This window comes from Eschrichtius robustus, chromosome 19, assembly GCF_028021215.1.
Source record: "Eschrichtius robustus isolate mEscRob2 chromosome 19, mEscRob2.pri, whole genome shotgun sequence".
NCBI lineage: Eukaryota > Metazoa > Chordata > Mammalia > Artiodactyla > Eschrichtiidae > Eschrichtius > Eschrichtius robustus.
The window spans coordinates 67,168,778-67,191,165 of record NC_090842.1 but is presented as its reverse complement, the minus strand read 5'-3'; the positions used below and the strand labels follow the sequence as shown (position 1 = coordinate 67,191,165).

Here is a 22,388-nt window from a genome sequence, read left to right as displayed (position 1 = left end):
CACAATCACCCACTTTGCTGTGGAGTCTGAGCCCAGGGTCCTTTCCTGTCCCACCCACTCCTGTTGTCACCTGCTCTGGAAATTAACAATGATGATCCTGCAATGAACCTGACACCACTGAGCTCACAGCCACTCCGAGGAGTGGGGCTCGTGACAACATGCAGAGGAGGAAACTCAGGCTCAGAAAGGGCACTGCCCTCAAGGTTACAAGAGCAGTGGGGACAGATTGAAATAGAGATGTTTTCCTTCAAAGTGAGGCCTCTAACTCAAATCAACGTCCCCTAAGCTTCCAGGCAGGATGACAGGACGGGGAGGAGAGCCCTGTCCAAGGATCAAGGGCCACCAAGCAGGCAGGAATGACTCAGGGGCTTGTTCCCAGGAAGGTGGGGCGGACGCTGATGCACGAAAAAGGGAGAAGTCCCTGAAGGGGGCTGAGTTAGAAAGCAAACCCACACCCCGGGGCCAGGGGAGCAGGCATGTTTCCTTCCTTATTTCCCTGAACTTCTCCTCTGTGCTCATTGCCACGTTGACCTCCACGGAGCTGTAGGTAGATGTTAAACGTGCGTCTCTGCTGATCTGAGCTCTGCGGGGCAGCAGGAACCTGCATCCTCCCTGAAGCATCTCCAGGGCCTCGGTGACCCCTGTCCATGGTGAGGCCCCCACAGGGACGTGCTGATGGACGGGCTGAGGATGAAGGAGACCCCACGACGAGGCTCTGAGAGGGAAGGACGCGCCCGGGTCACCCTCACCTGGAAGGGGCGTCTCAGGAAGACATCGGGTCTGTCATGGGAATGAGAGCCAGGCTGTCAAGGAGGGGCAGTTCCCCTTCCTGTGGGACTGCTGACGTGACAGCCCCGTGACGGGGAGGACCAGCCTCCCAGTGGACACACCCTCGGGTCTCCGTCCTGAGGGCACCGTGGTCTCCGCCATCTGCACCGCCTGGACCACAGGGACGAGACACCATGACCCCCAGCCTCACGGCCCTGCTCTGCCTCGGTGAGATGGAGGAGGGGGAGGGGAAGCCCTAGTCACGGAGGGACCCCCCCCCCACAGCCAGGCTGCTCTGTCAGGAGCCCCCAGGACTCAGGAGGCTCACGGGGAGGAGAGGCGCTGCTCAGGATTCAGGGCAAATCTCTCACCGGGGTCTCTCTTCCAGGGCTGCGTGTGGGCCTGAGGACCCATGTGCAGGCAGGTGAGTCTGTCCCCAGGTGTTCCAGCTCCCTCCTGCTCATGGGGACAAGGGGCCACCCCCAGGCGATGGGGAACAGCAGTTCTGGGCTGAAGGAGGGGGAGTCTGGGAGGTTTGGGGCTGAGAGCTGGGGACCTGGGGATGAGGATGTCTTGTGACCCAGCCTCTGACGTCCTTCCAGGGACCCTCCCCAAACCCACCATCTGGGCTGAGCCAGGCTCTGTGATCCCTTGGGGGAGCCCCGTGACCATCTGGTGTCAGGGGACCCTGGGGGCCCGGGAGTTCCGTTTGGATAAAGAGGGAAGCTCAGGTCCCTGGGACAGACAGCCCCCACTGGAGCCCAGGGACAAGGGCAAGTTCTCCATCCCACACATGACACAGCCCGACGCAGGGAGATATCACTGTTACTATCGCAACCTCACTGGCTGGTCAGAGCGCAGTGACCCCCTGGAGCTGGTGGTGACAGGTGAGAAGACACTCGGGGGTCCCGGCCTCAGGCTCTGCCCTCAGGAAGGGGGTCTGCTCTCAGGGGTGTGTCCCTCTCACAGCCCAGCCCTGGGGGAGGAAAGGGGGGTGTGAGCCCCATTTCACAAGCTCCCTCCTTCTCTCCTAGGGGCCCACAGCAAACCCACCCTCTCAGCCCTGCCGAGCCCTGTGGTGACCTCGGGAGGGAACGTGACCCTCCAGTGTAGCTCATGGCAGGGATTGGACGGGTTCATTCTGACTAAGGAAGGAGAACACAAGTCCTCCTGGACCCTGGATGCACAGCGACGCCCCTATGGGCAGACCCAGGCCCTGCTCTCCGTGGGTCCCGTGACCCCCAGCCACAGGTGGACGTTCAGATGCCACGGCTTTAACAGGGACAAACCCCAGGTGTGGTCAGCCCCCAGTGACCCCCTGGAGCTCCTGGTCCCAGGTGAGGAAGTCCCACCCTGGCCTCACACACTTTGAGGCACGAGACAGATTATTAGATGCTTTTCTCCCAGGATTGTCCCAGATGAGAGGGTGGGGTGAGGGGGGAGTGGGGCGCACAGGACAGAGACACAGAGTGTGAGCGACAGTGAGGCCTGTGGACCAGGACGGGAGAAGGGGCTTCACGGGAGGAACCAGCCCCTACAGCCCAGGGCTGGTCTTCCCCCAGGTGTGTCTGGGAAGCCCTCCCTCCTGACCCCGCAGGGCCCTGTCGTGGCCTCTGGACAGAGCCTGACCCTCCAGTGTCGCTCTGACGTCGGCTACGACAGATTCGCTCTGTCCCAGGAGGGGGGACAGGCCCTCCCCCAGCGCCCTGGCCGGCAGCCCCAGGCTGGGCTCTCGCAGGCCGACTTCCCCCTGGGCCCGGTGACCAGCACCCACGGGGGCCGGTACAGATGCTACGGTGGGCACAGCCTCTCCTCCGAGTGGTCGGCCCCCAGTGACCCCCTGGACGTCCTGGTGGCAGGTGAGGAGCCAGCGGGTCAGTCAGGGACCCAGACTCTGCACAGGCCCTGCCGGGGGAGCCCCAGGTGGTGATGCTGGGACCAGGCGTGCGGGGTCCCCAGGGAGGGAGAGAGACAGAGAGAGACGGGGGTGGGCAGGGAGAGGGAGAGACTCAGAGAAAACAGAGACAGACAGCGATGAGGGGCCTCAGGGAGGCCCTGCTGAGTCGCAATTCAGAACCAGGGGGGCGGGCAGCCCCTCACCCCCCTTCCTCTCTCTAGGATGGTTCCCTGACACGCCCTCCCTCTCGGTGCAGCCGGGCCCCGTGGTGGCCTCAGGAGAGAACGTGACCCTGCTGTGTCAGTCAGGGAGCAGGACGGAAACTTTCCTTCTGTCCAAGGAGGGGGCAGCCCGTCCCCCACTGCGTCTTAGATCAAAGTACCGAGGTCGGCATATCCAGGCCGAATTCTCCATGAATCCTGTGACCTCAGCCCACAGTGGGACCTACAGGTGCTACAGCTCACTCAGCAGTAACCCCTACCTGCTGTCAAACGCCAGTGCCCCCCTGGAGCTCGCGGTCTCAGGTGATGGACCCTGACCCTGTCCCTGCTGACTCAGTCAGCTCAGGGCTCTGTCCCCAGAAATGTCTGAGGTAGTAATGAATGAGGGGATACAGGGGGGCTCCAGAGAGGAGGACATTCAATGCCCCTGACTCCAAACTCTCATCACTGGATCCTGGGTCCTCAGCTGTTGAATCAGTGGGAACTCCCAGAAGTAGGAGAATAAGATTACAGGGTCTTCAATCTCAGACTGAACACAGGACACACAGCACTCAATTATTTCTGCATTAAGAGACCACTTCTCTCACTAATCCTGAGCACCAGGGGCACAGCCGACTCGGTTCCAAAGTGATTCAAAAGCAGGTTCTGAGTTCAAAGAACACAGGGAGGCTGAGAGAATGCAATGAGGAGGGCAGAGGGGACCTGGCACATTAGAGGAAGGGTTCATTAAGGAACTGCGTAGGAGCTGTAATATGAGAACTGGGGGCATTGAGCACACAGAACCTGGGAGAAGGGCTCGTGTCTCCCCAGTTCCTCACTCACACCCTCACTTTATGCTTCTCAGGAGCAGCTGACGCCATCCACCCATCACAAAACATGTCAGATCCCACGAGAGGTAAAATCACTCAGATATGGGGCTGGGCTCCGAGCGTCATGTCCTGTCAAGGGGAGGCGGGTTCCCTAGGTGGACACCCTGGATTCTGGGGTGATTCTGATCTGCTCTGACCTCTGTGACCTCTTTGTCCACAAATCCTAGCCTCACACCCCCAAGACTACACAGTGGAGAATCTCATCCGGATGGGCGTGGCTGGCTTGATCCTGCTGGGCCTCGGGATTCTGCTCTTTCAGGCTCAACACGGCCACGGAGGAACCCAAGATGCAGCCAGGAGCTGAACACAAGAGGGAACCATGCACCGTCCCGAGTGGTGGAGCCCTGGACATGACCTTATGTGCCCAGGACGTTCTGGAAGAGAATCTGCAGCACGTGTTGTGTGAACTGTCTGACCAGGGAGGGAGAGACACGGTGTGGGTGCAGGAGAAGGTCTGGGAGTCCCTGTGGAGGCCTGGGCCTCGGTTAACCGTGGTGCCTTCCCTCCCCACCAGTGGTGACTCTCCCTGACTGCCCCGTCCCCTCTCACCCCTGTGCCGTGAGGCACATCCCACATGGCAGGTCTGCGTCCACACCTTACGCATGTTCTTGCTCTGGCCCACTTTCATGTAATACATTTGTTTATTTTTAAATTCCACCTTCGCTGGTGTGTGCTACTGACCTCCATCCCTTCACTCAGAAACAGAATATTGGACTTCCCTGGTGGCTCAGTGGTTAAGAACCCGCCTGCCAATGCAGGGGACATGGGTTCGAGCCCTGGTCTGGGAAGATCCCACATGCCGCGGAGCAACTAAGCCCGTGCGCCACAACTACTGAGCCTGCGCTCTAGAGCCCGCAAGCCACAACTACTGAGCCTGCGCTCTAGAGCCCGCGAGCGACAACTACTGAAGCCCACATGCCTAGAGCCCGTGCTCCACAACAAGAGAAGCCACTGCAATGAGAAGCCCACGCACCGCAACACTGAGCAGCCCCCGCTCGCCGCAACTAGAGAAAGCCCGCGTGCAGCAACGAAGACCCAACACAGCCAAAAATAAATAAATAAAACTAAAGTAATTTTTAAAAAAGAAACAGAATATCATTTAAAAGCTGAATGAATGGGTGAAATTGGGGCCAAATTTGGAACAGGTAAATCAAAAAGTCTTCCCTAAAACCCTCTCTTGACCCTTCAAGCCCTTCTCTCCTCATCAGATGACACCTGGTATAGTTTCTCCAGAAACACCATCAGTGTGAAGGAACAAGGTGTCGTTTGAAGTGACAGCCAGTTGCTGTGATATTAAACAGGCTTAGGAATATACCACTTTGTAAAAAGCCCAGATTCATGACATGTCTTTCTTTAGCGTAAATACTCTCTTTGCGGCCAACCTCATGGTACCTGTGTGAATGCGCTGAAGGCAGAGTGGGGAAGTAATGAGTAGAATTCTCTTTCCCAGAGAACTGAGTCTGATCCAGCTGGAGCACAGCTCAATGATGACCCCGATGCACACAGATGAGTCCTTTATATAAAGCATCATGATTAGATCATTTCCACGTCAGTTTTATGCCCTGGTTTTCATGAAATTATGATGCCAAACTCCTAGTCCATCCACATGAGAGGCAAAAGAGAAAACAATGGAAATCTCAGCTGTGGGAGAAACACTGAGCACTTTGAATCCCAGTACATTATTGGTAGGTGTACTACTTGCCTCAGTCAATTTGGAGAGTAAATAAGAATCATCGGTTAAAAGGAAGAGACACGCAGCTCTGACCCACAGTTATATAACCTAGAGGAACATGTGTACATAACCATGAATATACATTCAGGAGAACTTTGACAGAGGGGTCGTTCATGTCAGACAAAATGATAGAAACAAATCTCACCAAAAATTAATGGTTTGGTGTATATACTCATGTATGCAACTGAATTTTATATGACAGAAAAATACACAAAGTTAAACTGATACAATAATACGGATCAATTTTCAAGCATGACAGTGAATAAGTGAAGAAAAACTATAACGGTATATTTCATTACATCAAATTCAAAAGCACACAATCTGGGACCCGACTAAACCAAATAAGAATATGCAAGAGGAAAAATAACAATCTACCCCAAAGAAATACAAAAAAATCATAAGCTAATACTATAAACAATTCTATTCCTACACATTGGACAACCTAGAAGAAATGGACACGTTTTTAGGAACATACAGCCCACCAAAATGGAATCAAGAAGAAATAGATAACTTTGAACATACTGATCACTAGACGTGAAATAGAATCTGTAATTTAAAAAAACAAAAAAACTCCCTGCAAACACACGTCCAGGAGCAGATGACTTCACGGGAGAATCCTGCCAAACATACAAAGAAGGACTTACACCGATCCTTCTCAAACGTGTCCAAAAGATTAAAGAGGAGGAAACAGTCCCAAAGTCGTTGTATGAAGCCACCATCACTCTGATACCCAAAACCAGACACATACACCACCAAAAAAGAAAATCACAGGCCAATACTGTTGATGAATATAGATGCAGAAATGGTCCACAAAATATTAGCAAACCGAATCCAACAACACATCAAAAAGACCATACACCATAAGCAAGTTGGATTCATGCCAGGGTCACAAGGATGGCTCAACATACACAAATCAATCAGTGTGATACACCACATCAACAAAAGAAAAGACAAAACCACATGATCATCTCAATAGATGCAGAAAAAGCATCTGATAAAAGTCAACACCCAATCATGATAAAAACTCTCACCAAAGTGAGTACAGAGGGAACATATCTCAACGTAATAAACGCTATTTATGACAAACCCACAGCCAACATAATACTCAATGGTGAAAAGCTGAAAGCCCTCCAGCTGAATTGTGGAACGAGACAAGGATGCCCACTCTCACCACTTCTGTTCGACATAGTATTGGAAGTCCTAGCCACAGCAATCAGACAAGAAAAAAGAAAAAGGTATTCAAATTGGAAGGAAAGAGGTAAAATTGTCATTGCATGCAGATGACATGATACTCCATATAGAAAACACTGAAGACTCCACACAACAACTATTAGAACTGATAAACGAATTCAGCAAGGTAGCAGGATACAAGATTAACATAGGGAAATCTGTTGCATTTCTTTACACTAACAATGAAATACCAAAAAGAAAATATAAAATCAATTTCTTAAAATTGCATCAAAAATAAACTACCTAGGAGTAAACCTGATGAAGGAGGTGAAAAACTTATACACTGAGAACTATGAAACACTGATAAAGGAAATTGAAGATGATGCAAAGAAATGGAAAGATAGCCCATGCTCTTGGATTGGAAGAATTAATATAGTTAAAATGGCCATACTACCCAAAGCAGCCTACAGATTTAATGCGATCCCATGTCAAACTACCCATGACATTTTTCACAGAAATAGAATAAAAAATCCTAAAAATTTATATGGAACCACAAAAGACCCAGAATGGCCAAAGCAATCCTGAGGAAAAAAAACAAAGCTGGGGGCATAACCCTCCCAGACTTCAGACAATACTACAAAGCTACAGTAATCAAAACAGAATGATACTGCCACAAAAACAGACATATGGATCAATGGAACAGAACAGAGAGTCCAGAAATAAACCCACACACCTATGGTCCATTAATCTCCAACAAAGGAGGCAAGAATATTCAATGGAGAAAAGACAGTCTCTTCAATAAGTTGTGCTGGGCAAAGCAGACAGCTCCATATAAAAGAATGAAATAGAACATTCTCTAACACCATATACAAAGATAAACTCAAAATTGATTAAAGACCTAAATGTAAGACTGGATATGATAAAACTCCTAGAGGAAAACATAGGCAGAATACTCTTTGACATAAATTGCAGCAATATTTTTTTTTGGATCTGTCTCCTAGAGTAATGGAAATAAAAACAGAAATAAGCAAATGGGGCCTAATTAAACTTAAAAGCTTTTGCACAGCAAAGGAAACTATAAACAAAATCAAAAGACAACCTACAACTGAGAGAAAATATCTGCAAACGATGGAATCAACAAGGGATTCACTTCCAAAATATAAAAAACAGCTCATGGAGCTCAATATCAAAAAAAACAAAAAAAAAAACAAAAAAACTACCCAGTCAAAAAATGGACAGAAAACCTAAATAGACATTTCTCCAAAGAAGACATACAGATGGCCACCAGGCACATGAAAACATGCTCAACATCACTAACGTTAGAGAAATACAAATCAAAACCACAGTGAGGCACCAGCTCGCTCCATTCAGAATGGCCATCAAAGGGTCTACAATTAATACATGCTGGAGAGGGTGTGGAGAGAAGGGAACCCGCCTACACTGCTGGTGGGAATGTAAATTGGTGCAGCCACTATGGAGGACAGTATGGAGATTCTTTTAAAAACTAAAAATAGAGCTACCATATGACCCATCAATCCCACTCCAGGGTATATATCTGGAGAAAACTCTTATGAAAAAAGATACGTGCACCTCAATGTTCAGAGTAGCAGTATTCACAACAGCCAAGACATGGAAGCAGCCTAAATGTCCAGTGACAGAGGAATGGATAAAGAAGCTGTGGTGTACATATACAATGGAGTATTACCCATAAAAAATGAAATAATACCATTTGCAGCAACATGGTCGGACCTAGAGATTATCATACTAAGAGACAGACAAATATCTTATGATATCACTTACATGTGGAAGCTAAAATATGATACAAATGAACTTATTTACAAAGCAGAAAGAGACTGACAGACACAGAAAACAAACTTCCACAAAGTGGAAGAAGGGGGAGGGATAAATTAGGAGTTTGGAGTTAACATATACACACTACTATATATAAAATAAACAACAAGGACCTACTGTATAGCACAGGGAACTATATTAATATTTTGTAGTAACCTATAATGGAAAGCATCTGAAAAAGAATATATATATATATGTATAGCTGAATCACTTTGCTGTACACCTAACACAACATTGTAAATCAACTGTACTTTAATTAGAAGGGAGACAACATGTATTATTTAGGGAGGCAAAACTTTAGTCTTATAAAGAGAGGAAGGAAAACGCCCATGTGATCCCTGCAGTCGTTATGCACCAGGTGAGGTGGGGCGTGCTGTCAGGTGGAAAGCACAGGGGCTAGAACACGGGGCACGTCCTTCTTGGCTCTCCCGTAGTGACTCACGTCTACTCCTCATTATTGGTAAGTGGTGCACTTTGCTCTGTGACCTGTTGTTATTTGCATACAATTTAGTGAGGTGGGGATAAAGCAGGGTGGGGAAAGCCACACCCTACACTAGGGACCGAATTTATAACAAAATGGCCGTCGATCAGTCACAGCAAACACTTTACACACTAGCCTTGTGTTTTCCACACAACATGACCAGCTGCTGCCCAGGTGAGAAGCTGGGCCTCTGAACACTTGGCCCAATTCCAGACGACATGCAATGCAGCCCTGAGCATGTGACCATCCAGGCCTGGGGGAAGAGGGACGCTCTGAGCTCCAGCAGAAACAGGCACCCTGACATCCCCGCAGAGGACGGCTGCAGGCGTACAGTGACCGAGGGCACTGCAAGTGCCCCCAAGGGAAAGTATCACTGGAGGTGGCGCGGCCAGGGCAGGGGCGTCCATAGCCCACTCCCCCACTCTCTGCTCCTGTCCTCAGGCTGGACATGGGCCTGTGTCCCCCCAGGGACCCCATCCATACCAGGTCCCCTAAAGGGACGGTAGGGACCAGCACTGGGTCACCCTGCTGCTGAGCCTCACGTGTCCCCACAGAAGTGTCCCCATAGCAATGTTCCATCCTTCACATACCAAGGGGACATGCAGTTGTGTGGAGTTTTAAGGGCAATGGATAATTTGCTCCCCTCATAAGCCTCAGGAAGACATTACTACTATCATCCATGTGTCCACTTGAGGAAGGTAAGTTCAGAGACCAGGCCGCAGGCTCCGAGTTACAGAGGGGAGAAGAGCCAGACATGAGCGCAGCCTGCTGACAGCAGAGCCCCATCTTGCAAATACTACGCGTTTCCTCCTTGTATTAGTTTCCTAGGCCTGTCGTAACATTTCCACAATATGAGGAGACTAAAACAACAGACACGTGTTGTCTTTCAATGCTGGATGAGAACTCCACAATGAGGGTGTTCCTTTGAAGGTTCTGGGGGAGAATCCTTCCTGCCTCTTCCTAGTGACTGCTGGCCAAGGTACCTCCTCGTTTGTGGCAGTACAACTCCACGCTCTCCCCCAGCTCCACAGGGCTGACATCTCCTTGTGTATCTCTGTCGTCACCTGGCATTCCTCTCCATGTGCCTCTTCTCTTCATCAGATCAGAATGCCAAAATCACTGGGTGAGAAACCCCCATCCCCCACCTCAGTACGATCTTCTCTTCACTTGATGACTCGGCAAAGACCATTTCCAGAAAGTCACATTCACAGGATCTGGGGCTGATGATTTCAACACAGCAACTGAGGTGAAAAATAACAGCATCCGAAAGAAAAATATAGATAGGAATGAATTTATCAAAGGAGGCGCAATAGTTATACACTGTAGTTGTTTTTAATCTGATGAGGAAAATTTGAAAAGACCTAAATTAATGGCAAGACATCCCAGGATCACGGCTTGGAAGATTTATGTTGTAAAGATGACAATATTCTCAAGGCAACCCCTATCAGAATCCCAAAGTCTATTTCTGCAGGAAAAAAGCCATTTCTCTGAACTCAAGGTAATTGCAAAAGACCCACAATAGCCAAGAAATCTTGAAAAACAAGAACAAGGTTGGACACCACACACTTCCTGATTTCAACACTTACTACAAAGTTCCAGTCATCAAAACTGTGGTGCTGGCATGAGAACAGATATATCGATGCTTGGAATAAAGGTGAAGGCCAACATATAAACCCATATATAGGATCAGCTGATTTCTCACAAGGGTGCCACGACTATTCAATGGGGAAGGAACAGTCTCTTCAACAAATGGACTTGGGAAAGCTGGATATCCACATGCAGAAGAATGAAGCTGGACCCTTACACACACCATATACAAAAATTAGCTCAAAATGGATCAGTTTAAGAGTTAAAATTATAAATCCCTTAGAGAAAAACATGAAGCAAATCATCATAATTTCGAACTTGACAATAGTTCCTTTGATATGACACTAAATGGACCCGAACAAAAGAAAAAAATAGATGAATAGAATTTCATCAAAATTTAAAGTGTGTGCATCAAAAACCACTATCAAGAGTGTAAAAGACAACCTACAAAATTTGAAGAAATATTTGCACATCATCTATCTAATCAGAGGACAGTCTCCTGATCTGTAAAGACACCTTTAACTCGACAACAAGAAATGACCATATTTTTGGTGTGCTGAATTGGGCGATTGGGATTGACATGTATACACTGATGTGTATAAAATTGATGCCTAATAAGAACCTGCAGTATAAAAAAACAAACAAAACAACTAATACTAAACTTTCATTGGGTTATTTGTATGGAAATATGTTAATATAAATGTTTCAGACATTACATGAAATTTCTAAAATTTTTATATTTGTATTTGTATGGAAATATGTATGGAAATATGTTAATATAAATGTTTCAGACATTAAAAAAAAAAAATACTAGAAACAAAAGTGAAAATTCCCATAGCAACAGCTGCTCTTTTTCTATGCTACGTTTATGCTTTTAGAAGTAGTGTAAGAGCTGTTAAATGTGCGTTTTGCACATACTGTGTAAAACACATTGATGGAGAAAGAGCAGGGAATGAAGTATTTTGGCTAATCAAATAATAAACAGTGTATTGATTATCAATGTTCAGAGAAATATAATGTAATAAAGTAGATTAAGCATAAAAAAAAATAAAAAAATAAAAATAAAAAAAAAAGAAATGACCATATTTTTAAAAAATTGTCAAAGGCGTGCATAGACGTTTCTACACAAAGAAGAGATACAAATAGACAGCTAGCACATGAAAAGATGTTCAATTCATTAGTCATTAGGAAAATGAAAACAAAACCACAATGAGATACCACTCGATACCATCTAGATTGGCCAAAATTTGAAATAAAATCAAGTGGTGTTGAGGATGTGGAGAAACCTGAACAAACATACATTGCTGATGGGAATGTGAAATGGTTCTGCCACTGTGGAAAGCAACTGGAAGTTCCTTAAAAAGTCAAACCAGAAATTCTACTTCTAGGTGGAGTTTCAATTATTCAAGGTTAATAAATTCTGAAGATCTGCTGTACCACTATGCGCCTATCACTTACAATATCATACTGTGCAGGGAAATGGGTAAGGAGTGTATATCTCATGTTAAGTGCTCTTACCACGATGAAAACAAGAAAAGAAAAATAATTGCAAAAAAGGTATGCAAAGAAACTTCTACGCAGTGTGTTCACAGAATTATTCAGAGTAGACACAAAGTGACAACAATCCAAAAGTCCATCACTGATAAACGGATAAACAACAACAACAACAAACTGTTTATTGTCTCCAAATGGGGTTTTACCCAAAGCACAGAGACACCGTCCACAGCATCAGATGAGGCTTACTGTCTGGGGGACAAGAGGTGGGGAGGAGCGGAAACGACTCAGAGGTCTGGATGCAGAGGCATGACCAGAGGTGCTGCTGTGGATAGAAACAAGGAAGTCAGAGAGAGGAAGGGTTTGGGAGAAACAAAACTGCGTTCCCAGTGCCGGAGGGAGGTGGTGGTTCCTCTGTGTGTCAGTGGACAGGATGAGAAGCACCTCCCCGAGCCTCCTTCTCCCCTGGCGTCATCCGTTCTGTGACAGCCCCACCGGCTCCGCTAGACAAGCAAGGCAGACGGTGGAGGAGCCCTCAGTGCTTCACCCGCTTCCACCTCACGTACAATGAACCCATCCCACAGCCCTGGCCCCGAGCCCCGCGAATCCAGGACCCTGGTCCAGCACCACCGTCAAGCTCGGCGGCAGACTCAGGAGGACTGGCTAGTGCAACCCAGCACCTCCTTCCCGGCTCTTCCACCCCAGGGCCTCACTCCCAGCTGAGGAATTCGATTCTCATGGCCCCAACCTGATCTACTGCAGGACCCTCCCCTAAAAATAATTCTTCCGGGGCCTCCACCTGCCTTCAAGTAAATTCCAAGCATCTCCAGCTGACACTCCCTGAGGCTGATGCAGAAGGAGCTGACCTCTCAGGACCAGCAAAGCTAACTCCTACCTCAAAGCAAGCTCAGCCCACTTAACCACCGCCCCTCCCCAGACACACACACCTGCGTTATCACCACACCTGCGTCTCCTCAAGGGGTCATCTTTGAGCCGATTATGAAAACCAGAGACCCCTTTCCAAACCACCTGGAAGTCTTCCTGATTCATCCCACTCAACTGCGAAGGTATTCTGTTGTAGCATTTGTGGAAGGGTTACATGAGGAAACCTCATAAACCACGGAGGTACTGATCCACTCCTCACCTAGTGGTCACGCTGGTGCTGGGGCTGCATCACTATCACCGTCACAGCCCTGCTACAGCCCAGTCCCTGCAGAGTGGCGACCATCTCAGCACGGCTGTGTGTTCATACCTTCCTTTCCTGAAAGTCACCCTCCTGTCTTAAGGATAAAACCCAGGCACGCTTGCAGGGTGCACTGGACCCCGTGTGAGCAGGGCCCAGCACCCCCTGAACTCCAGTGCTCGGAATAGCTCCCCCTCTTCCCGGCCCAGGGTGCCGGCCCCTCACCACTCCTGCGCTAACCTCTATCAGCCCGGGTCTCTCCTTCTCCAGAAGGTCCCCACGCTCCCATCACAAGGCCGCTGGGCTTCCACCTGTCACTGTGCCTCACTGTTTTTCTCCTTCTGTACAACTGAACGAAACTAGACCCAAATTATTTATTGTCTAAATATGCGTATTGTCTGCTGTCATCATCAGAGCTCCATGAGTCCAGGGCAAGAATCGGCCACCTTCACCAATGAATCTCATGTCCGGATATAGTAACTGCTCAATACACATTGGAAGGAAGGAACACATTTTGCATTTTCAGCGTCTCGGGAAAGGGAACGGGCTTCTCCAAGGTCACACAGGTTCTATGAAAGGCAGAATCAGAAATGCAACCAAGCAGTGCGCTGGGCGGTGCCACGCACGTGTCTCTCGCTTCCACGGCGCTTGGACGGAACAGACGCAGGGGCGCCCCTTCCTCCAGACTCTGACCACCCTCCAAGCTCTTCTCCAGTCACAACCTTGAACCACCCACTCAGCTCTCCTCGGCCTCCGGGACCAGCCCACACCATTTTCTGAGCTTAGCTCCGTACTGCCGACCAACCATGAGCTCCCACATTCGTCACCGTTACTCCGCCGGGTGCAGGCCGCCGTCACCCGCCTGGTAACGCGCATCTGCCGCTCTCCCACACCTACCCGTCTCTGCGCTTCTCTTTCCACCCGACGCAGCGGCTCGCGAGGGCGTGAGACATCGTTCCGCGAACTGGCCGAGGAGAAGCCGGAGGGCCCGAGCTCACCGGAGAAGGCAGAAGCAGCGCTGTGGCCGCGCCCGCTTCCAAGACGTGCCCAAGCCGTCCCAGCAGCAGTGGGTGAAGCCCAGGCCGCCACGGAAGCCGCCCGGCTGACGGAGAAGAACCCGCACCAGGCCCTGTGGCTCCGCAGGCCCGGGGTTCTCCCCGCGCAGACCCCACCTCTGGACTTCCTGGAGCCACTTCCTGGATGAGCAGGTGAAACTCATCCAGGAGATGGGCGACCACCTGACCAACCTCCGCAGGCTGCCCGGCCCCCAGGCTGCGCTGGGCGAGCGTCTCTCCCAAAGGCTCAGCCTCAAGCACCACTAGGAGCCCCCGGAGCCCAGCGGCCTGTGAGGAGCCCCTCTGGGGTCAGGGCTCCTCCCTGAAGCCTCTCTCTGCAGCCACTGGGCAGCTTGTTAACCACCCTGGAGCCCTCTCCAAGCCTTGGGCCAAAGGGAAACAGGAAAGCTTCCTGCAGCCAAAAAAAAAAAAAAAAAAGAATCGGAGCCCAAACTGGGCTGTTCCTAGGCCCCGCCCTGCAGCCTCAACTTTCTGTCCTGGCACGAGTGTCACTCTCTGTCCTTGGGTTTGGCCCGAGGCGAGGCAGAGTGCGTGGGGTCTGCTGAGACCCAGATGTGGTCTGGAAGGTCCCAGAGCCTGCTGTCTCCTGGGCCCCATCCTGCAGGGAGAGCAGCGTGAGGCCCTGGGGGGCTGTTCCTCTTTCTGAGCGGCTGCTATGAAGGGACCGGTAACGTGCAACACAGAGCCTGCACCTTGTCACCCCCCGTGCATCTGTCTGTCCTGCTGCCTCTGTGGACTCTGTAAGCCACCAGCACGGCTGGGGACCATGGGAGGCACAGCCACGACCCCGACCCTCACTGCCCTTCTCTGCCTCGGTGGGCTTTGGGGAAGGGAGGGGGAAGGGGCCCCTCTCCTCCCAGGTCTGAAGCTGAGAGACCCCAGGTCTAAGAAGGCTCAGGGGGGGTTAGAACTTGGTAGGGGAGGGGGGAAGTGCTCAGCCCCAGATCTGACCCCAGCGCTCAGGGCCCAGACCAGGCCTGGAGCATGTATGTGTGTGTGCTGGGGGATGGGCGCTCACAGGGAACTCTCTCCCAGGGCTGTGCCCGGACCCATGGGAGCAGGTCCCGGCAGGTGAGCCCCCCCAAGACCTGCTTCAATCCCACAAGCCCCTGGTCATCTGGGGGGAGCACAGCAGGTCTGGGATGATGGTGACCAGTCTGGAAGGGGTCTGGGGGTGACAGCTGGGGAAACTGAGGGGAGAAAGGCACCCCTGACACTTCGGGTCTGATTCCTTTCCAGGAATCCACCTGACACCCTCCATCTGGGCTGACCTAGGCCCCATGGTCACCAAGGGAAGCCCTGTGACCATGTGGTGTCCGGGGTCTCCGAGGGCAGATGTCTACCGTCTGTATAGAGAGAGGCCCTCTGGACTCTGGGAGGCTAAGGCCCCACGGGACTCCAGTAACAAGGCCAGTTTCCCCTTTGAATCCTCGAGCTCAAGCCCTGCAGGGCGGTATCAGTGTGTCTCTCGCAGCAGGAAAGACAGGTAGAGCGGAGTGACCCCCTGCCCCTGGTGGAGACAGGCGGGAGGGAGGACCCGGGTCCCCTCCCACTGCGGCGGCGTCCTCACAGGCAGAGGGAGCAGAGTGTGGGCGCAGGGGGCCGGACGTCTCCCCTCGCAGCCCACACCTGCGGTGAGCGGGGTGACGCTCCCCCTTTAACCCAGCCCCTCCCCCTCCCTCAGGGGTGCACAGAGCCCCCCCTCTCAGCCCAGCCACGCCCTGTGGTGGCCTCAGGAGGGAGCGTGTCCCTGGCACGCAGCTCACAGTCTGCAGCGGGCACTTTGCACCTGCTGAAGAAGGAGGGAGGTGCTGACCCGCCCGACACAGGACATCGAGGACCCATGGGAGGGGACAGGCCGTGTGCCCTGTGGGGCCCGTGAACTCCTCCCGTGGGGGGACCTGCGGATGCTATGATTCTCCCAGCTCCCTCCGCATGTGTGGTCACACCCCAGTGACCCTCTGCATCGCCAGGTCACAGGTGAGGGCCCCCAGCCCCATCGTTTCCTGGACCCCTGACCTGAGCCTTGTGCCCAGTGAGCCCTGAGGTGATGGGGGTCAGTGATACTGCCCTCCTGGGGCAGAACCACTAGCGAGAGGCTTGGCAGGACCAGGGAGAGCTCTCACTGCAGCCCCAGTGAGCAGTGTGGGGTGAGCGTCCCCCTCGGTGCCACTGCCCCTCTCTGCAGGCGTGTACAGGGAGCCCTCCCTCTCAGCCCAGCCGGGACCTTCAGTGCCCTGGGGAGAGAACACGACCCTGCAGCGTGGCTCTGAGATCTGGTCCGATCCCCTCCATCTGTCCAAGGAGGGGTCACTCACTCCTCCCCAGAACCTTCGTCTGCAGGACACGGCTCCACCCTTTCAGGCCAGCTTCACCTTGAGTGCTGTGACCTCAGCCCACAGTGAGACCTACACGTGCTACAGCTCACTCAGCACCTCCCCCTCCCTGATGTCACAGCCCAGCGACCCCTGGAGCTCCTGCTCTCAGGTGAGGAGCCCCCTCCCCATATCCATTGAGGAGCCAGACCCTCGGCTCACAGCCCTGTCCCAGGAGGGCTCTGAGCTGGAGGAGGAGAAGAGAGACACAGGGACGCCAGCCACAGGTGGCCCCACCCCACGGAGGGACAGACAGTACAGGGGGAGCCCCTGTCCCTCTACTCCACTCACCCCACCGCAGGGTCCAGGCCGTGCTAGGTGTGTGCAGAAGGGAGGCGGGAGGCCGGAAGCTCGGGACTTTGAGGGAAGACACGGAGCTGAGAACAACATGAAGATGCAGACACGCCACACCCTCCCTCTGTCCTTGTTCCAGGCAGCACGGGGGTACAGACTCTCACCCACAGGCACGATCGCTGTGTCTGCTGGGTAACAGCGTCCTCTTAGCCTAGAGGAGACACCGTCTCCCCAGTCCTGGGCTGAGCTTCTGTTAGCCCTTCCCCACTAAACCTTTACAGAAGGGTCGCTTCCCACCGGACCTGGGGGTGGGAGTGGAGATGAAGGAAGGGGGCTTCATGTCTCAGGTATAACTGAGGTCACTGGTGCCTATTGGGTGGTCATAGTGAGGAGAAATGCATGAAGGGAAGATGCCCAGCTGAGAGAGGAGGAAAAAGCAGGTGCCCTCCTCGCCTCTGTCTGGGTGCTGATTTCTAGGAGCCCTTAGAGTCACCACGGCACCTATGGAATCAGCCCCACGATATGAAGGGCAGAGTGAAGGTGGCCTCTCATTTTCAGGTCAAGGAGGTGGTGGGATTCACTGGAGAGCTACATGTAAGTCATCAAATTAGAACACTCCCTCACACCATATACAAAAAAGACTCAAAATGGTTTAAAGACCTAAATGTAAGACATGACACTATAGGACTTCCCTGGTGGCACAGTGGTTAAGAATCCGCCTGCCAATGCAGGGGACACGGGTTCAAGCCCTGGTCTGGGAAGATCCCACATGCCGTGGAGCAACTAAGCCCGTGCACCACAACTACTGAGCCCATGCTCTAGAGCCCGCGAGTCACAACTACTGAGCCCACGTGCCACAACTACTGAAGCCCGCACGCCTAGAGCCTGTGCTCCACAACAAGAGAAGCCACCACAATGAGAAGCCCGCGCACCGCAACAAAGAGCAGCCCCTGCTCGCCACAACCAGAGAAAGCCCACCTGCAGCAACAAAGACCCAATGCAGCCAAAAGAAAAAAGAAAAAGAAGAAGAAAAAAGACTCCCTAGGTTTATCAGTCAAGATACAATAGGTTCTGCTGCAGTAACAAACAACCCCAAAGCTCAGTGGCTTTAATCAAACAAATGATAATTTTAAATGCTATATATCCAAGGAAGATGAGAATCAGGTTCTGGTCACTGTAGATACATACTCTGGAATTCAGGCTGATGGAAACTTCACTTCACCCAACAGATCCCCACGCACAGAACAGCCTGGATGGAAAGTGGTGAACCGCTTGCTGGCTCTCATCTTGTGCTGGAGCTGACACACATTGGTTTCACTTATAGTTCATTGGGCAAAGGGAATCACATGGCCACATCTAACTGCAAAGGAAAATGCAATCTTATCACGTTCCCATAAGGAGGAGAAACAGAGAATTTAGGAATGACCTTCATGTTCAGCATCTCCTACCCTGCCCTTCCAAGAAAACAACTTAAGGTTGTTCCAAAGATCTTGCATATCTCTTTCTTATTAGGTTTTACAACCCTCTACAGCTTTGTACGTGAGAAAATGCAGGCACAGTCCAGAGAAGTGTGTTGACCTCTCCAAGGTCACGCAGCCAGGCCATGAAATTAACAGTTGTAGGGCTAAGACCTCAGCCCTGTCCTTGGTGCTGCCGAAAACCACCAGTCTTTGGGCTCTTTCCTCCAAAAGAGCATTTCCCGGGACTTCCCTGGCGGTCCAGTAGTTAAGGCTCCGCACTTCCACTGCAGGGGGCACGAGTTCATCCCTGGTCAGGGAACTAAGATGCCGCATGCCATTGCGCGTGGCTGAAAAAAAAAGCGTTTCCCAAACGTCACACCACCTAAGGACTTCTGCAAATAAATCCCAGTACCACCCGTGTTGCTGTTTGCTGAATATCTTTCTGCAAACGGACTTTAAAAACCTTACATTCATAAACTTTGTCTCACTAGGTTATCACGAGCCATGCAGAGGAGGTGACCACAGAAACGTGTAACATGAAAACAGAACAAAGGTTATTCAATTCTGGTCAGTGTCAACTGACTGCCAGAGCTTACTCATACAGGTTAAAAGGAGAAATTCGAATTAGTTCGCAGCCACCCAGTGCCCCACGCAGGCTGTCTCCTGCGGAAACTGACAGGTTATTAGGAAGAAATTCATCACTTTCTCCCCGGGGAGGGCGAGACCCGGCTCCCGGGAAGCCCCGGCCGGTCCTCCAGTGCGCCTGCGCCGAGGCGCTGACGCCAGCCCAGGCCACGCCCCCTCCCGCAGCGACCACTGGCCTCGGGGGCGGGGCCTGGGCACAAGATGGCCGCTGCGCGCCCGGAGCCCCCGAGTCCGAGCTCAGCGGCCCCGGAGCCGAGATCCCCGGAGCCTCCGGACCTGGTGCGGGCGAGAAAGGGGCCTGGGCGGGGGGCTCGAGGCGGGAGGAGGGCGCAGGGCGGGGGGGGCGGGGCCAGGGCGGGGCTTAGGGATGGGCGAGGAAGGTATTTAGGGCTCCGGCCCTGGGGGTTGGTGCTTCTCGGGTTGGGCGAGGGGTGGGGCTTAGCACGGAGCCTATGAGGGTGGAGGGGCGGGGCCTGTGTGGGGGGTGGAGCCTGAGGAGGGGGTTGGGCGGAACATCTGAGCTGGTGATAGGTTCAGAGAGAGGAGTCCCAGGGATGAAGTTTGTCTAATTAGGGGGCGGAGCCTTCAGAGGGCGGGGCCTCAGAAATTCTAAGGTGGAAAGTTGGGAAGGTGACCCTGAAAGACAAAGGTGTGGGGTTATGGTTGGGGCATGCACGTTGGGGTGGGCGGATGATTCTGCAAGGGTCTGAGTGATGCGTCCTGATGCCCAGGGGAGGATCTGGGGGGAGAAATGACTGCTCCAGGTGACTTTGGAACCCCATTCAGGATGGGAGAGTATCTGAGGACAACCATTCATTCAACAGACATTTACTCAGCTCCTACTTGGGCTAGACAGATGGAGAGGTGAATGAGACACATAAACTGTATTCTTTTGCAGCATGCAGTCGGGTAGGGAAGAGAGACAATAGACGAGACTTATTGTGTTACGTTCTATAAAAACGAGTGAGCTGATAAGAGTTGGGGGGTAGGGGAGCTAAATTTAGACGAGAAAAGTCAGCTGTGTGCCGGCTTATATTTACACTAGGGTCAGAGAGAGAAGCAGGAGCCAGATCATGATGGATAGTAGATGGCGCTTTTGGATTTTAAGAGCAGTTGGAGTCATGGGAGGGTTTTGAGTAGGAAAATGACTGCCATCTGATTTCCGTTTTCAAAAGGTCATTCGGGCTGCTTTGGGGAGGTGGGTTATAAGGGAGCAGGCGTAGGAACAGAGTCATTCAGAGGGTCAGGGGACTTGGCAAGAAACGATTGGCTTAATTGTAAGTGGGGTGGAGGAGAGAAATGGCTGGATTTGTGATATATTTTGGACAGGAGGGGAAGTCTTGGTGGTCATACGGCAGAATCTCAGAGGAAGGAGAGCCGAATCTAGAAATTAAGGGGCTCAGTATGTTACAGAGTGTGTTTTAGTAAGTGTGTTTAATAAGTGTGTTTAATAAGGCGTGTTGGGGAGGCCTTGAGGCAGAGTCCACAGGCTCCTTGTTTCTTTCCCCCCCCCTTCACCCAGGTCCTGGTGCCTGACGACAGCCGCCCGGCCACCCCCCCGAGTGACCTCATCGAGATACAGGTGGTGAAGGTGACGGACACCACGCTGGTACCTGAGCCCCCGGAGCCAGGTTCTCTCCACTGTGCCTTGTGCCCAGCTGTCTTCCGGCTGGTCTCCGAGCTGCTGTTCCACGAACACGGCCACCTGGCGGGGGCTGAGGGTGGTGGGCAGGGTGGGGACCCAAGCCGGTGTCATGTGTGTGGCCACAGCTGTCCAGGCCCCGCCAGCCTCCGTGCCCACTACAGCCTGCACACGGGGGAGCGGCCCTACCGCTGCCCGCTCTGCCCCCGGGCCTTCAAGGCCCTGGCACCTCTGCTGCGGCACCAGCACCGACATGGGGTGGAGCCGGGGACCTCTCAAAGGCCTCCAGAGGCGGCGGCAGCTCAAGAACAGCGGCCCGGGGTGCCCCAGGAGAGGTCGGAGGTGGTGATGGCTGCGGCGGCCGCAGGCGCGGCGGTGGGGAAGCCTTTCGCCTGCAGGTTCTGCGCCAAGCCGTTCCGCCGCTCCTCAGACATGCGAGACCACGAGCGGGTGCACACGGGCGAGCGGCCCTACCACTGCGGCGTGTGCGGCAAGGGCTTCACCCAGTCCTCGGTGCTCAGCGGCCACGCCCGCATCCACACTGGCGAGCGCCCCTTCCGCTGCGCCCTCTGCGATCGCACTTTCAACAACTCCTCCAACTTCCGAAAGCATCAGCGCACCCACTTCCACGGGCCGGGACCGGGATTGGGAGACTCTGGAAGCCAGCTGGCATCGGGGGCCGAGGGGTCAGGGAGTGGGTGTGGGGCAGGAAACACTCTGGAAGAGGGACGTGGGGAGACCACCAAAGTGAAGGTGGAGCTCGACCAGTAGTCTGGGAGAACAGGAACGTGGGAGGTAGGCAGCAGGTTGCAGGGGAGGGGTGGGTGGGAAACGGAGGCAGGGAAGGAAGGGGAGAGGTGACGTAAGAGCCCACGGAGATGGCAACAAGCGGCCACTGTGGGCAAGCAGAGGGAGAAGCGGACTCAGGACGCTCACAAACCACAGAGCACCTGCACGAGATTCAGAGGAAGGCACAGAGGCAGCCCTGTGGATGCCCAGCGAAATGCAAGGAACACGGGCTCGATTTCATGGCCCCATTTGCCCCCCTGACGGGTTGTCCTTGCACAAGACACAGCTTGCGGCAGCAGAGCTGAGCACTGCAGAGGGGGGACCAGGATGGAACCTTTTGCCTACCTCACTGGATTGCACTGACCATGGGATGCATACCCAACCTCAGGCAGAAGACGCCCACCGGGTCCTCCATAAAGAGACTGGGACCCCATCACCTCAAAGCCAGAGGGCCCCCAAGTCATAGCCAAGAGCGCTCAAGTCGCAAGGATGGAAGCCTGACCGTAAGAATTTGACTGCAGGAGCTGCTAGCCCTGCTCCCGTGTGGTCCCGCCCTAAGCCACCCAGACTCCTCTTCCAAGGCAACTGAAAACCCAGACTACGAACAGTCACCTAACATCCCCCTCCTAAAGCTTCAGGCTCAGAGCCCATGGTCCCCCAGGTCTACAAAGTAGCCTCAAGTTTCTCTAACTACCTTCACTCCCAATTGGAAGCAAACGGCTTACAGCCTGGTCCCAAGCTATGCCAAGGAATGGTTGGTGGGTGGCAGTGTGGTGGCCTGGCTGGCGTCTGGCGGGTGGGGAACAGGAGTTGGGTCACTGGGGGGTTGGGCAAAGGAGGAGCTGGAGGTGGGA

At 52.6% G+C, this 22,388-nt stretch overlaps 2 protein-coding genes across 3 annotated transcripts; both read left to right on the top strand.

Moving 5' to 3' along the window:
* Window positions 1-962: 962 nt before the first annotated feature.
* LOC137752343 (leukocyte immunoglobulin-like receptor subfamily A member 6) lies at window positions 963-4,059 on the top strand. 2 transcript variants are annotated; one of them, XM_068527078.1, is made up of 8 exons: window positions 963-996; window positions 1,157-1,192; window positions 1,371-1,655; window positions 1,803-2,105; window positions 2,331-2,627; window positions 2,887-3,189; window positions 3,731-3,781; window positions 3,923-4,059. In XM_068527078.1, the coding sequence occupies exons 1-8, from the start codon at window positions 963-965 to the stop codon at window positions 4,057-4,059; spliced, it is 1,446 nt and encodes a 481-aa protein (XP_068383179.1). The 2 variants fall into 2 exon arrangements, with proteins under 2 accessions (XP_068383179.1, XP_068383180.1); XM_068527079.1 differs by lacking the exon at window positions 3,731-3,781.
* A 15,236-nt stretch (window positions 4,060-19,295) lies between these two features.
* Window positions 19,296-21,547, top strand: ZNF784 (zinc finger protein 784). Its single transcript, XM_068527998.1, has 2 exons — window positions 19,296-19,382; window positions 20,626-21,547. Exons 1-2 carry the CDS (start codon window positions 19,305-19,307, stop codon window positions 21,514-21,516), a joined length of 969 nt encoding a protein of 322 aa, XP_068384099.1. The 5' UTR covers window positions 19,296-19,304; the 3' UTR covers window positions 21,517-21,547.
* The last annotated feature ends 841 nt before the right edge of the window (window positions 21,548-22,388 follow it).